The sequence below is a fragment of the Coregonus clupeaformis genome, unplaced genomic scaffold (assembly GCF_020615455.1).
Source record: "Coregonus clupeaformis isolate EN_2021a unplaced genomic scaffold, ASM2061545v1 scaf1642, whole genome shotgun sequence".
NCBI lineage: Eukaryota > Metazoa > Chordata > Actinopteri > Salmoniformes > Salmonidae > Coregonus > Coregonus clupeaformis.
In genome coordinates, this window is record NW_025535096.1 from 50,850 (window position 1) to 66,488 (window position 15,639).

The following is a 15,639-nucleotide window of genomic DNA, read 5'->3' on the forward strand; positions in this document are numbered from 1 at the left end:
GGGGTGGTTGATTCCCTCCCCGTCCCTGTCCTAATTGGACGAGACTGCCCAGCCTTTTACCCACTCTGGAGAGAGTCTCAGGAGAGGATAACCCGAGTACCTCGGAAACGGAGAGGCAAGACTCATCCTGGGAAGGCTCCGGTGCAATCCTCCGAATTACTCACTCCCGCCCGGGCTCTGATAGGGATGGCAGGTGCCCAGACCGACACAGAGACGGAGCTACAGAATCTGGACAAAGAACTGTCTGGTCTGGAAGGGGACCGCTGAGAGGTATCGTTTGTTAAAGCAACAGTTAGACATGAAGACAGAAGAGTTAGATATCCTCCAGGCTAAACTCCAACAGAGCTCCTTCCCTAAGCAACAGGAGGAGCTGGAGAGGCTGCGCAGGACCATCGAGGAGTGTGAGGAGACCCTGCGCAGTAGTAAGGAGGTCCAGAAGAAGGCAGAGGAGAAGTACAAGGTGTTGGAGAACAAGATGAAGAATGCGGAGGCAGAGAGAGAGAAGGAACTGAAAGCTGCTCAACAGAAGCTAAACTCTGCTAAAACCAAGGCTGATGCGTTCAGTAAGAAACTCAAGGAGAGACAACAGGAGGCTGAGTCCCTGGTCCTAGAGTTGGAGGAGTTGAAGAGAGAGCAGTCTGGCAAGCACCACGGCAATGCGGACGCCCTCTCCCGGCGTGATGCCTTCTTCGCTGCCTTTACCCCGCGAGGACGTCGGTCCCGAGGAGGGGATGTGTGATGTCACGAGAGGCTGTGTCCTGGAGGGACGTTACATCCCCCTGAGGTGGCTGCAAACCCAGACAGCTATGGCTCCATCTGCTGGTATGGTCGGGAACTCCACCCCTCTATGGCCAATCTTCCCACGCAGCTGAAACAAATGAGGAGCTGATGAGCTGAAGGTTTGGGAAGGGGAAGAGACACAGTCTCCAAGCTGGGCTCTCTGGAGGACAAGAGTGCTGCACGTCCACTTCCATGAGGAATATAAGGATTTGGAGATACTTACCTTTGGGAAATACTCACCTTTGGATATATGCACCTGTGGAAATACGTGAGAGACATTTGGAAGGACTTTTTGCTGGGTTGGCCACTAGCTGCAACGTGGACTACAGTAAGGCTGGGGAAAAGTTATCTGAGCGAGTGAGAATTATGACTTTGGATGTGGAAGAGACATCCCTGAACTGTTAACCCTTAAAGAGCCACAAGAGAACAGAATTTTGTTATATTTTCGTTAATTTCCCAAGACCTATAATAAAATCCTTGTTTTGTTTGAACCTTGTCTCCTTGCACTACTTGAGCAATCCCGCTGAAAGCTGTGTAGCCTCTCGTGACGTCACAGAGTCCATCAGAGCAGCAGATCAGCCTCGCCGATATGTGTCTGGGTCTATAGAACACACACACACACACACACATACATACATACATACATACATACATACACACACACACACTACAGGGAAAATGAAAAGGGGACAGGAGAAAAGCGGACTGGCCTCTGATAAAAGAGAATATGGAAAACGAAGTGCCTCTTTTCATTCCTCTCGTATAATGAGAGAGACTCAGACGGGGAATTCTTATCTGGCCTTTTCTCTCTCTGTGCTCCAGAGACGTTCATTTGTTCATTCTTTCTGACGAACAAGAGACTCTTCCGTTTTTTTGGACTTGGATGAAGAAAAGAGAAAAGGTGAGCGATGTCTTCGAGTATGGCTCCTGTCAAAACTCAGAGTATGGCTCCTACACTCTTAGAAAAAAAGGAGCTACCTAGGATCTAAAAGGGTTATTCCGATGTCCCCATAGTAGAACCCTTTGAAGAACCCTTTTTGGTTCCAGGTAGAACCCTTTTGGGTTCTACAAAATGGTTCTACATGGAACCAAAAAGGGTTCTCCCTGGAACCTAAAAGGGTTCTCCTATGGGGACAGCCAAAGAACCCTTGTGTAACCTTTTTTTTTTAAAGAGTGTATAAACACACACACAGACAAACACACGCGCACACACACACACTTTCCAGAGTTCAAAGGTCCAGTCACACACATCACTCTGAATATGTCCCCAACATAAAGTACTGGCATTAAAAACACCCCAACTAGCTTCACAGAGTAGGTAGCTAGCTAGAGCCATTAGTTCTGCTTTGCTGCAAGTCTCAGTAAACTCTGCATCTCTCCCACACACACACTCCGTCATAATATGAACACATGTCCAGGAGCAGAGGAGAGAGTCTTCATTTCCTTGTCTTCTTCATTAGTCAGTGTACCTGAAGGTCCCACTCCAGTAATCAGGAAGCTGCTTGCATAGTCACAGCTAGGAGGACCAGGAGGTGTGTGTGTCTATTACAAGAGGACTGACTCACTGGCTCTCTCTCCATTGTCTAAAAGTCTGTCCTCTCCTCGCCTCCTCTCCTTCATTGCACTGATTTGAAAGACCTGACCAGGTGAAAGTCAGCCTAATGATAAGCTTCCACCATATTGTTTACACCTAGCAAGTCTTTCCCAATCAGTATAGATGAAGGGGAGGAGAAGAGGGGAGGGCGGTTTGATAAGCCATTGAGTCATTGTGCCAAAGTGGCCGGTGAAGGAGACAGAGACTGTGGGAGGAATGACAGATAGATAACTTCTTGGTGATGAGGACCACTCATGGCACCTCAACAGCAACACAGCTATCTCCTCCACTGTCTCCACGACAACCACTAGCTACCATCTCAACAGTTGTTGTGACTCGTGGGATGGATGTAACCGGGAGGATCTGGCTGTTTTAATAAAGGGTTGAAAAATAACCACTAGAGCGTAGCTGTGCCATACAGCACCAGGGAATGGAAGAGACCTTAGGGAAGGAGGTCCCCCTAAGTTGGTAAAGTCTGAGCCTAGGAGTTTAGGCACTCTGAAAACATTCAGGGAGCAGATGGAGGAGAGGAGAAGGGCTATCTGAGGTATGTCAAAAGTTTGACCCAAGACTGGAATCTGAGGTGCTCCCTGATGAACCTGTAATAATTGAACAAGCACAGTTAGTAAACGTGTTAATAATAGCCATGGCGGAAGGGAACATAGCTGGGAGTGGCTCCCCATCAGGGAACTGAACCCCTGTCTCCTGCGTGTAGGAAGGGGCTCAGTTTTGGGTGGGTGCAAGAATTGCTGACAGAATGGGGTAAAATAGGCCACCCTCCGAGTCAGTATTAAAACGTTCTGTAGCAGTTTCACTTCCTGTTGAAGGAATAAAATGTGATATAAGCCAAGTGTTGTGGGTGAGGGATGCACTAGAGAGGATAGGAGCCAAGGGGCAAGATGTCGGGTAACCTCACCAACAACAATGAGGGCAATTTCACAGAGAACGAGACAAACCTGAATGAGTCATGGGTGAGTGGGGTAGACTATACCTTACGTACCCTATTATGGTTGGGATACTGTGTACAGGGCTCATGAAGGAGGGTTGGGTAATTAGGATCATTATTTTACTAGGAGGAACCATCAAACTAGGAGGGTGGATATGGTTGGGAGCGCCCTGGAGGTACTAATGCAGTTGGTTTATGGTTTACCTATTGGGGAGATGCCCTATGGAACAAGGCAAGGACAAGTACTGCAAATGAGTCTTGTTGGTGTGGCAAGCTGTGGACGTAGGATTAGAATGGTATGGTACCCTTAGGCCACTAGAAGCACTGATAGTAGTGTACTTAGGAATATATCTGGTGGTGTGTGTGAACATGGGCAGCAAGAATGTGCAGAAACAAGGCAGGTTGGGTACAGTACGTAAGAATGGGGTGTGCTGCAAACAGGAGTGTGTCTGTGGTGACAGATACTACAGGGCCACGTGTAAGATCTCAGGGTGGCTGCTGGTGTTGGGATTGTTCACAGCATTAGACTGGATTATATAAAAAAATAAACGGACTGACTATGCTGTGTTTAGTAATGTACGGTATCCTCTTTACAGAGCGAGCAAGTCATAGCTCCAACTTTGATCGGGGTGGGGGCCACAAACATTCTGAACTCATCATGAGGGGCCACAGTTGCTTGTGGGTTTATTTGTATGCTAACGATGGCTGTTTGTTTCTGTAGGCCCACTGTGGAACATGCGGGATTGCCCATGTAAGATGCCATTACCTATAGTTGACCCCGGAGGCACCACTATGTACCAACTGTGTGGAGAGGTCTAAAGCGATAGAAGAGGTCAGGGCGATGGCTATGGATTTTCAGGGACCAGTTACCGGAGGTAGATGTGGAAAGGTACAAAAAGCTTGAGGTACAGAGCACACCTCGCTGGTGGGCTCACAAGGAGTGGGGTGTGCCCGAGAGAGCTCGAGGGAGAATATATCCATGAGGTGATGGTGAAGTCGTGGGGAAAGCCGGGTGGGGGCAGAACCTGAACCATTCACCTGGCCAATGGAAAGGTTATCTACCAGGAGCGAGAGTTAATCCATGGAGGGGGTGTTGTGACCAGTGGGATGGATGTAACTCTCACTCCTGCTGAGATACAGTTGATTCTAGGGCGAAGGGAGCATGAGGCCAGAAAAATTTTGATTCGTAGTGGGGGGAGGAAAAACAGTAAGGGGAGAGCTGGGCAGCGTCGCAGTCAGCCGAGGACTGCAGAGTAAACATGGTCATTGCCAACATCAGCACCTTCGCTGCCGACACCAGCATCCATGGGTGGAACTTGGGGAAGAACCAGAAAGGGAGGTCGAAGAAAGGGCAATGGAACATTAACTTCCTCCAACCCCCTCCTTTGACGTCCTTCTGGAGGTCGACAAGTGCAACGAAAAATGGGGCTTGGGGGTGGGTGAGTCCAATATGGACCAGATGTAACCAGTTTTGAGGTAGGAGTTAAGGGGTATGCCACTATAGAAGTCATTGTTTGAGGGATAGAACCCCTTCTCTTTTGGTATATTTTGGTTTTGGAGGAATAGGATTGGGTTCCTCGAGGTTGAGAGTTAGGGCACTTACAGGGTATTAGAATCATTGTAAAGGGCTTTGCTTGAATAAAAACAGGCAGTGGATTTCTCTGACTGGGGAGCCACTGGCCGAAATAGAACCAGAGGGTTTCCTCTTTTTATTACTCTGTGGGTCCATGCTTGGGGTGTCTAATATGTGTTAGGCGGGAAGGCTAACTCTGACATGGTAACTATACCTCTCGTCTCATGGAACAGTAGTTCCATTACAGGGAGTAACTCCAGGATCACAGGTGAAGGGTTTGTGGCGTACACCTGTAGGTGTAAAAATAATTTAAATAATAAAATCAAATACAATGCAAATAGTCCGGGTAGCCATTTGATTAGATGTTCAGGAGTCTTATGGCTTGGGGGTAGAAGCTGTTAAGAAGCCTTTTGGACCTAGACTTGGCGCTCCAGTACCGCTTGCCGTGCGGTAGCAGAGAGAACAGTCTATGACTAGGGTGGCTGGAGTCTTTGACAATTTTGAGGGCCTTCCTCTGACACCGCCTGGTATAGAGGTCCTGGATGGCAGGAAGCTTGGCCCCAGTAATGTACTGGGACGTACACACTACCCTCTGTAGTGTCTTGCGGTCGGAGGCCGAGCAGTTGCCATACCAGGCAGTGATGCAACCAGTCAGGATGCTCTCGATGGTGCAGCTGTAGAACTTTTTGAGGATCTGAGGACCATTGCCAAATATTTTCAGTCTCCTTAGGGGGAATAGGCTTTGTCGTGCCCTCTTCACGACTGTCTTGATGTGTTTGGACCATAATAGTTTGTTGGTGATGTGGACACCAAGGAACTTGAAGCGCTCAACCTTCTCCACTACAGCCCCGTCAATGAGAATGGGAGTGTGCTCGGTCATTATTTTCCTGTAGTCCACAATCATCTCCTTTGTCTTGATCACATTGAGGGAGAGGTTGTTATCCTGGCACCTGTTTAAAGGTCTTACTCACATCGGCTACGGAGAGCGTGATCACACAGTCGTCCGAAACAGCTGATGCTCTCATGCATGCTTTATTGTTGCTTGCCTCGAAGCGAGCATAGAAGTAATTTAGCTCGTCTTATAGGCTTGTGTCACTGGGCAGCTCGCGGCTGTGCTTCCCTTTGTAGTCTGTAATAGTTTGCAGGCCCTGCCACATCTGATGAGCGTCGGAGCCGGTGTAGTACGATTCAATCTTAGTCCTGTATTGACGGTTTGTCGGTTTGATGGTTCATCGGAGGGCATAGCGGGATTTCTTATAAGCGTCCGGGTTAGAGTCCCTCTGCTTGAAAGCGGAAGCTCTACCCTTTAGCTCCAGTGCGGATGTTGCCTGTAATCCATGGCTTCTGGTTGGGGTATGTACGTACGGTCACTGTGGAGACGACGTCATCGATGCACCTATTGATGAAGCCAGTGACTGATGTGTTGTACTCCTCAATGCCATCGGAAGAATCCCGGAACATATTCCAGTCTGTGCTAGCAAAACAGTCCAATAGCTTAGCATCTGCGTCATCATAACAGTTGTCGAGTGGAGAAAGTATCTCATAGTTCTAGGAGAGCCTGGTGAACTATTGGTCGCCCTATCCCCTGGGTTAGTTGTCTCGCTGAGTGGTTTTTAATACAGGTTTCCCCCACCCTGGCGGCCGCTGATTGAAAGGCTGGTGCCGCAGCTGGAATCAGCAGGGCACTCGGATCGGGACAAGAGCTGGAAAGGCAACACCTGTAGGTAATAGGCCTGAAGCAGGGGTAAACTAGGCTAGCTCACTAATCACAAGGGAGAGGTGTGAGTCGGGCAAGACACAGTCTCCAGAATAACTGTCATCACCGCTTCAAATCACCATGACAGTCCCATGGCAAATGCTCTCTAACCTTGTGCATATTTAGCAGGACAGTGTCTTATAAACATATAGTAAACATGTTTTATTAAGGTGCCAATATGTTAAGCAACCTACCACACATCATCAACACTACTGCAAAATTGCAAGACTACTACACGCTTTAGTATATCTTGACTTGTTTAATAGCTAAATAAAAGCATGGTAGACTACATGGCGCTTGTGCACATTATACATTCACCTCATAATACTTGCATAACATCGCCATCTTGTGGAAATACATAGGCCTGTGTGACACAGTCGGGACTCTATGCACAGTTGATTTTATTAATGAAAGTCAGCATAATAATAATAATAATAATAATAATAATAATAATAATAATAATAATACAAACATTTTGTGTGCTATCAAAGGAATCCTCCATATTTCAACTACATAATCTCCTTGTGATAATACTATGGACTATAAGACATCTGGAAGAGAATCAGACATTCACAACATGAAGAATAAGGAGGCAGAAAATAAACCATATCAAACCGTACCCATGGAATTTATATACATATAAACTTGTGCAACATTGCATTAGATCAGACATATTCTAACACAGTAATGTATGTAATGATGACAGAGATCATTTGCATTTCTGACATGAAAGTAAGTGCAGGACTGTGTTAGAACAGTTAGTATTTAATATATACAGATGGGGAAGAGAATTTATACAATCTATTCCTTACGCCTCTGTCTATATCTTTCTCGAAAGCACGCACGCACACACACCCGCTCCCCCCCACACACACATTCACTCACTCAGACGTTCCATTGGAAGCCATTCTAGGTTGTCAGTTCGATGTGCCATTAAAATCCTTCCCTCTGTGCTCTTCCTGTCCTCTCATTTGATGGCCTGCCAGATGATGATAGCCAGGACGGTGACCACCAGAGATACCACCATGCCCAGGATACACATCCTCTTACGGGACTTCCTCTACAGGTGGAGGGAGCACAAAAAGGCAGTGATTGGTGATTTGAAGTAATAATTTGTTCTTAACTGACTCGCCTGGTTAAATGAAGGACCCTGATCATCGACAGAGCATTCGGACTTATCTACAAATCAAACACGGCCCATGTTGTGATGGTGTTGTGTTGATACCTGGTAGTAGGGCTGACACAATAATCATATAATTGTGTAACCGACAATTATGGACAATAACCATGAACAAAAAAAAAAGATTGTCATAATCGTCTTAATACATTCATTTTAGGAGGGGGGATTCAATTTTATTTTCAAGTAGAAATAGTTTACCCAATAGCAGTTTTTCATTATTAAATGAAGAGGGTAAAGTTATTTTACGAGCATAACGGCACGTTTGGAAGGAAAAGCATCATTTCCAAAAGTTTTAAGCAGTCAAAACCATTCGTTTTTTAGACAGGGGTGTCACCAAAGCTGTGTTGTATTCATTAGGTATGCCGTAGCTAATTTTCAAAGATGCATTATAAGCTCAAAACATTTTTCAACAAAAATGACAATTATGACAATAATGGTGGTCATTCCATAATCGTCACAGCGCTACCTGGTAGTAGGCGGCCCTTTGGAGCTGTCCGGTTCCTCTGTCTACATGGACCTCTGCACTCTCCACGTTAGCCTCAATGCTGTCTGTCAAACAGAGAGGAGAGGAGACACACTGAAGGGCAGGGTCACAGGAGCCAGGACTGATACAGTATCAGATGGAATTCTAAACCATCACAGACAGTAACCTTCTGAACCAGCATGTTATCAAACCAGAGAGGGGGAAAATCCATTTCACGTCTACTAACCGATCATCTCTCCCTGGTCGTGGATCATCACTGCCAGGTCCTTAAAGATCTGGTTTACATCCATGATGTCAGACTGGAGGGAGAGGAGAAAGGGAGAAAATCACCACAAGGTTAGTTAGGCTGAAGTCCAAATCGTACCCTAGCCCCTAGCCCCTAGCCCCTAGCCCAGTCCTGTCAGATCTACAGGAGTGTGGCTATACTCAGGAATAGGGGCTGTTGGGCTGTACTAGGGACAGTGGAGGCTGGTGGGAAACGCTCTAGGAGGACGGGCTCTGTGTAATGGCTGGAATGGAATAAATGGAACGGTATCAAACATGTGGTTTTTATATCTTTGACATGTTTGATACCGTTCCATTATGTCCATTCCAGACACAGAGCCAGTCCTCCTATAGCTCCTCCCACCAGCCTCCACTGACTAGAGAGGAAGGGCTTAGGATTGATTTGGAGTTCAACAGTATGCTAAATGACTAAAATGTAAATGTAATGAGGCTCTGTGATTCCTGTATGGAATGTGAGTGGAGCTGGTAGCTGGTAGCTGGTAGCTGGTAGCGCTGGTAGCTGGGTGAATACCTCTAGCTGCCTGATGTTGGTCTCTCTCTCCTTGATGACCTCCAGGTCCTCCTCTGTGACCTCTGGCTCCTCCAGCTGCTGGGTCTGACTCTGACTCCAGTCATCATCATCTCTGCACACACACAGCAAACACACACATGCACAAGCGCACGGACACACACATACAAACACACACCTTTGTTACAACTTAATTAATGTGTCATTACGTTTTTTTTAAATGATTCGAACAGAATATTTGATAGGACTCTACCTCCACTGTGTACCTACTTTTCAAATGTCACAAGTTGTTCATCAACGTTCCCCTCATCTCCCTGCTGAAATAAAAACAAACCCATCATTGAAACGCTCTCATTCACATTTCATTACACTAATCAGTCATCATACTGTAATATGACAATTAAACTGTGTTTTATTTTGCCTATCTAATAATACTATTGGTGAGTGACTATGACAGACGGCTAAATCTAGGCCAATGAGAACGCAGGGTGTTTACTGTGAGGCGGGACCCGGCCCGGGCCCTGGCCACTGATTCCCTCTCCTTCTCGGCCGCCCGTCGCTGGACCGCCTGGAAGTTGTTGAGCGCTGCAGAGAAGTCATTCATCAGTCGGTCCTTCTGGATCTTCTGCTGTCTCTGGAAGGATCAATCACACAATACAGTAAAGTAGATTAGAGTAGAGTAGAGTAGAGTAGAGTAGAGTAGAGTAGAAGTAGAGTAGAATAGAGTAAAGTAGAGTAGAGCAGAGCAGAGTAGTGCAGAGCAGAATAGAATAGATTCAGTAGAATATACTTGTCATGGTGAGATGTCCTCAGCAGAGTTATATATGATTTACACATTTGGTTTGTTAGATAAGATGATATACTGTATCAGGAAACAGAACACGAGATTATCGACATACGGTTAGTTGGTTTGAAAATATTAGGACATTGATGTAGCCTGGTCCCAGATATGCTTACACAAACAGATCTGGGACAAGTCCATAGATGTGGAACTCTTCCATAGAACTATAAAAATATACAGTATCTATGCATAGAACTCCCACTCACCTGTTCTGAGGGAGGGAGAGGCAGGGAGCCCAGCTCTTTCAGGTGTATGTTGGTCTCTTTGGCCAGCTGGTTGGTGTAGTGCTGTACCTGTTGGCTGTGAGTAGCAAACACACACACACACACACACACACACACATACAGTACGTATACATACAGTACGTATATATTTAATTAGTGATGCTCTTGTTGTCCCCATTAGTGGTGGAAAAGGCTAAGTGTTGAAGCAGTCAGTTAGTGTCAGTAGTTACTTAGTTACTGAGTAGTAGTCAGCAGTAGTGTCAGTAGTACTCACAGTCTGTCCTGCAGCTCTGGGGTCTCTTGTCTCGTCCCCATCTGGTACAGCATGTTTTTGATCTGCCCAGCTGTATAGCAAAACAAAAACTGTGAGGTGAGCTGAACTAAGAGAAGGGGGATCTGAGAAAGCAGGATAGAACAACACTTCTCTCTCTTTATCCCAATGGATAGAACAAAACTTCTCTCTCTATATCTCTCTTTTTAAATATAAAATAAATAAAAAATTATCCCTCTTTCTCTCTCTCTCTCTAAATAGAGCACTATACATTATACTATAGGCCTACTCAGGCTGTTCGTGTCTCAGAAGTTCCTCTTTTTGACTTCAGACATCTCTGCCTAATATTAGTTCATTCAAGAGAGGAGATCAGAAGTAGGTGGAAGACACAAATAGACCCAAAACATCAAGCCTCCAAGACTTATTTGTGATACTCAAGTGTGGGTGTCTGGTGTTAGGATAGGTTATAGAATAGAATATGCCTACTTTAATATACCATATAGGGAAATGTGCATTGCAACAAGGTGTAACTCGCAGCAGTAGAACACTGGGTTCTGTCACTGTCTTGTTCATTTCACCACTCACTGTTCTGTGTGATTTTCTGGATGTTGACACTGCATGTCTGGGTGAGGTTGCTGAAGTCTCGTGGCTGCGAGTGGTAGCTGTCTGTTCTCCCGTATGACATCCTTGCTCCTGGCGTCTGTCACACTCGGTAGTGGGGACTGAAATGTTGGACACACCTGCCATACAGTCACATATAGCAGCCTCATATATTCAAACAAGCACCATTATCAGATTGCATATAATATCATCACTTGAAGCTACATAAGACTAAGTAATGATTGAAAGACATAAATAGTTGTGGTTTATCCTCCATCCGACCACATGGGCGGGCTATAATATATCGACTATTTACAGTGCACAATGCCGCATAGGCTAGGCCACATTTCGTCATGAGCGCAGGTTGTTTACAACAGGAGAGCAGGTTCGGCAGGCACACGAGCCGAATGTAGGCTGGCTATCCATTTGCACATAACAAAAATACCAGGCTATTTGGCGCGCTACTTCATTATAATGGCCCAAATAACAGTAGCTTACTGTCGCAAAAAAAGATTCCAGAAATTATATTTAGCGGGTCAACCATGACCAAGATATGAGGTCACATAGTTTCTAATTTTAACTGATTATTAATTAGACAATTCTGTGAGCTGCTTATTTCATGATAGAACATGAATGACAACTTAAGAATAGCCTCGGTCAAACACTATTATTCAACCATAGCATCTGAAATCTCGGCTACAAGCTATAAAGTGACAGCGACAAGCCTGCATAACATGAACCATTTTTTATGTAGCGCCCTCAGTCAGTCTGACATGCTCATATAGGCTATTGGGTTTAATGGGTTGTATAGCCTATAGGCCACTGGGCTAATTAAAATCGAAAGCAATTAAACGTAATTTAAAAAACAGCTACACTTTGCATCGGGTTAGAAACAATTGTAACCAGTTCCATATTATGTGTTGAACGAGTAGATACAATGTAGCCTATCCAATTGAATCACTGACAGTTATAGCCACTGGCAGTCGCATCGTAGCCTACTTTCTGGGTGGTTTTACCAGTGTAGACAATCAAGATAAATCTGTTTTCTACTTACATCTGTAAAATGATTGATTAAATATTATGATAAAATCCTTACTTTTCAATGGGATTGCAGTATAATGCGTCGTTTCCAGTTTCTGTCCCGTATCGAAGACCGAGCACATAATGCGACGTCACACGTTTGCGGTTGGTCACAATAATTCAGCGTGCGCATGTGATTGTGTCAAAGTCGCTACTCTGCTCATATTCTGAGCCAGCAGACAAAAACTCATACGCAGAAACTAAATATTAGATCTATTCTACATAAGTAAAATAGCCACTTCGGGTCAAGTGTATCCCTATCTAAAAGTAACCCATTTTATGAATTCTGATTTGTTTATGTTAGGTTATAGGCTACTTTCTCTGTTGATAATGAGATCTCTGATATGAGGGTTGGATATGATTGGAGTGCAGCTCAGTCTACAGGTTCATTATTATCAAGCCCCTATGAACAACATCCCGTCACTCAGTCCTAAAATCTAGGTCAACATAACTAACGATAGAATAACTAAGCCTTTTGGTTTAATAGAGGCCAGCAGTAGTTGGCTGTCCTGTGCCTGTCCCATGACTTTCACACTGCTTCTTATAATGGATCCCAAAGGCTGCTGCACTGAGCTACACTCACATGACCAGCCGGTGTCAGGCTCATTAGTAGGGCATGAACAGATTTAGTGGGTAGGATGTTGCAACGTGGTCTCAGAGCATTTCGTATTATTCTGTACGTAAATCCGAGATAAACCATTTAGTACAGTAGTCAGCAACCTTTTCTGAGTCAAGATCACTTTCTGAGTCAAAATGCAAGCCGAGATCTACCGCAGATTTATTTTAAATCATGAATTAAATAACATAAGCCTATAAAACATTAACCAATTAAAAACAGTTATGTAGCAATGAGGTTTGTGCAGTAGGCTATAGGCCCAATACATTATCACTGCGTATTGGATATGCTCGAATTGCCCTACCAATGTTGTTCTTCTCAGACCATGAAAAAAAAACAAGTATATGATCACACTGGTAATGGATAATTTGTTGTATTACTTGTGAAGCACCGCTAAGTGAGCATAATATATATTTTACTGGACTGATGACCTACATCTGATGGTCAGTCTGAGGGGTGGGAGGGAGCAGCGGGTGAGGCTGCTGCTCTCACCCGACTCATCGTCCCTCCGCCCTCCTTCTGTCTGCTGAGAAAAGGGGGACACAGTCTTCCAGCTGATGGCAAAACTCAAGTCGCATTTTTCCGACCAATTCATGTTATTACTCCTACATCCAGAGAAAGTGAAATATTCCAAATATTCAAAAAACCAGACACAAACCGCTAATAATAACAACGGAAACACTTTGCTATACTCATTCATTTGCAGCTGCAGTGCCTTCGGTTTGTAGTGTGTGGAAGTGGGAGAACACTACACATTTAGGGCTTATCAAGGGTTTGGACAAGGGAGTGCTGACAGAGTGCTGAATAACAACTTAAACATGAACTCACTCTTAAAACAGCGGCTCTTTCCACTGTATTAGATTTAAGTCTCTCTCTAGTCGAGCAACATGTGTTTAATCTGGTAACTTTTATAGCTGTGTTCAACGCTTCTTTTCTAACTAGTCTGCGTGAACTGTTGAATATATAATCTAGACTATCTGATTGGCCAGCTGTAAAACCTATAAGTACATGATTTGCTCTCTAGGCCTGCGGGTGGCGGAGTTCTACCTGCAGACACATTAAATGGTTAACATTGGGAACACTTTGCCTTCCAGCATGGTCTGCTGAATCAGTTCACCTACAAGCCAACAGCACGAAGCGAATACAAAAATAGAAGATGCAAGGCTTTATCGTTGGCTTTTTTTACAGAAATGTTTGGTGATCAACTAGGAATGCCTTGGAGATCGACGGTTGGTGACCACTGATTTAGTATGATGGTATGTTTTAATTTATTGTTCTTCCATCTGTCCATTTATTGTATTACCAATTGAAATTCAATCAAATGTTACAAAAGTGCAAAACTTACAATATGTTGCGGGTGCCAAATGTATGATATATTGCAAATTCCAATTTATTGTGGCTAGCGTTAGTTAGGTGGCTAACGCTGTTAGCTAGCCCTAGGGGTTATGAGTTTAGGTTAAGGAGAAGTGTTGGCTAACATGCTAAGTAGTTGCAAAGTTGCTAATTAGCTCAAATGCTAAAGTTGTCATGATGAGATTTGAACATACAGCCTTGGTTGCTAGACATTCACATTATCACCCACCCACACCGACCAACTACCCTAATTTTGTTTTGCCTTAAGTAACCTTCAATGTAATATATCAAACATAACATAAAATACTAATTTGAGTGTCTCGGTTTTACATTTACTATATTCCATCTAGTCTAACAAGACCAGTCTGCAACAATGAGCTCTCTCTCCCTGGGGCTGGGTGTGTGGAATGTGTGAGTAGCCTGGATGCCGTGAATGGCTTCATTTTACTATTGTTTCACTTCAGGATTCTGTATAGTTTCAGCCTATGGTCTTTGTAGCATTCTAGGGAGCAATTGAAACTAGTAAAAGCTGGATTTTCATTTGCATGGAGCAAAAGCATATGTTGTGCTTCTCTACTCTGTTATTACAGGAGCAGGTTATTTGTTGTCTTTTCAAATAGAAGTAACAGTTTATTTTAGTGCCCTAAAGTGTGTTTGGAATTAGGTTTAAACATTGTCAAGACAGCTACCTCCTGAAGATCCTGAGAACACCAAAAGTACAATAAATTCTAACCAAATATATTATACAATTAATTGAAGTAACATCAAATTAGCTTTTAATACATGTTTGGTCTCTGAGCATCAATGTCACATGAATTTATTTAAAGCAAGACATGAACACTGGTGATGTGAGCTTGTAGATACTGATATTCTTGCTGCCAGTCGGCATGTGGTCTTGGAGCTATTAACACTGAACCAAATGATCACAGTACTGTATTTCTACAGTAATGTAAATTGAAACCTGTAGACTAACCTTAAAGAATACCATCATATCCTGCTAAACAGGACATTCCATTTGACATTGATGAAACAGTTACACTTTATAATAACTCTCATGAATAAGCATTCATAACCCTATTTTAAGTATTTCATTATATAGAAAAAATGTTTATAATTTATGAAGCGATTTATAATGTATTATTCATGTAAATTATTATAAAGTGTTACAGTTGAATTGAGAATGAACACACACCTCCACATTTTCTTCTGTTGTGAGATATTTACACAAAGCAGAATCAACATTTACCTGTACCACAGCTTTCAGATTATAACATGGAGGAGAAAGGTTTAAAACACCTGCTACACGATCTTCCACTCCACAATTGAAGCAAGTGACCCACAAATAGATAATCAATAGGTTGAATAGGGATTATATTTCAATCTTATTCTATTTTCCAGTGTGGACAATAAATATGAAAAAGGAAGCTATGTGAGGGAGGGAAAGACAGAGAGGCCAATACTAGCAGCATGATCCTTGAAGATATGATTACAAAGACATCAAGCACCCGAAACACGGCCTGTTCGTTGGGCAGGTGGAATTCAAACCAA

At 43.9% G+C, this 15,639-nt stretch overlaps 1 protein-coding gene across 3 annotated transcripts; it reads right to left on the reverse strand.

Annotated features, from left to right (window-relative positions):
• Window positions 1-7,033: 7,033 nt before the first annotated feature.
• Window positions 7,034-12,253, reverse strand: LOC121543040 (syntaxin-12). Of its 3 annotated transcripts, none has more exons than XM_041852732.2 (10): window positions 12,139-12,253; window positions 11,028-11,164; window positions 10,446-10,515; window positions 10,154-10,247; window positions 9,603-9,740; window positions 9,377-9,423; window positions 9,110-9,221; window positions 8,540-8,612; window positions 8,296-8,378; window positions 7,034-7,709 (listed from the first exon to the last, which is right to left on the reverse strand). In XM_041852732.2, exons 2-10 carry the CDS (start codon window positions 11,125-11,127, stop codon window positions 7,617-7,619), a joined length of 810 nt encoding a protein of 269 aa, XP_041708666.1. In that variant the 5' UTR covers window positions 11,128-11,164; window positions 12,139-12,253; the 3' UTR covers window positions 7,034-7,616. The 3 variants fall into 3 exon arrangements, with proteins under 3 accessions (XP_041708666.1, XP_041708665.1, XP_041708663.1); XM_041852731.2 differs by having other exon boundaries at window positions 11,028-11,207; XM_041852729.2 differs by having other exon boundaries at window positions 11,028-11,182; window positions 12,139-12,252.
• Between the last annotated feature and the right edge of the window lie 3,386 nt (window positions 12,254-15,639).

Excerpts from the sequence above, each read along its gene's own strand:
- LOC121543040 (XM_041852732.2), bottom strand. The coding sequence starts at position 11,127 with ATGTCATACGGGAGAACAGACAGCTACCACTCGCAGCCACGAGACTTC. Across the intron at positions 10,516-11,027 it reads CCAGAAAATCACACAGAACA|CTGGGCAGATCAAAAACATG; the intron begins GTGAGTGGTGAA and ends TTTGCTATACAG. Across the intron at positions 9,741-10,153 it reads CTCTCCCTCCCTCAGAACAG|AGACAGCAGAAGATCCAGAA; the intron begins GTGAGTGGGAGT and ends TGATCCTTCCAG.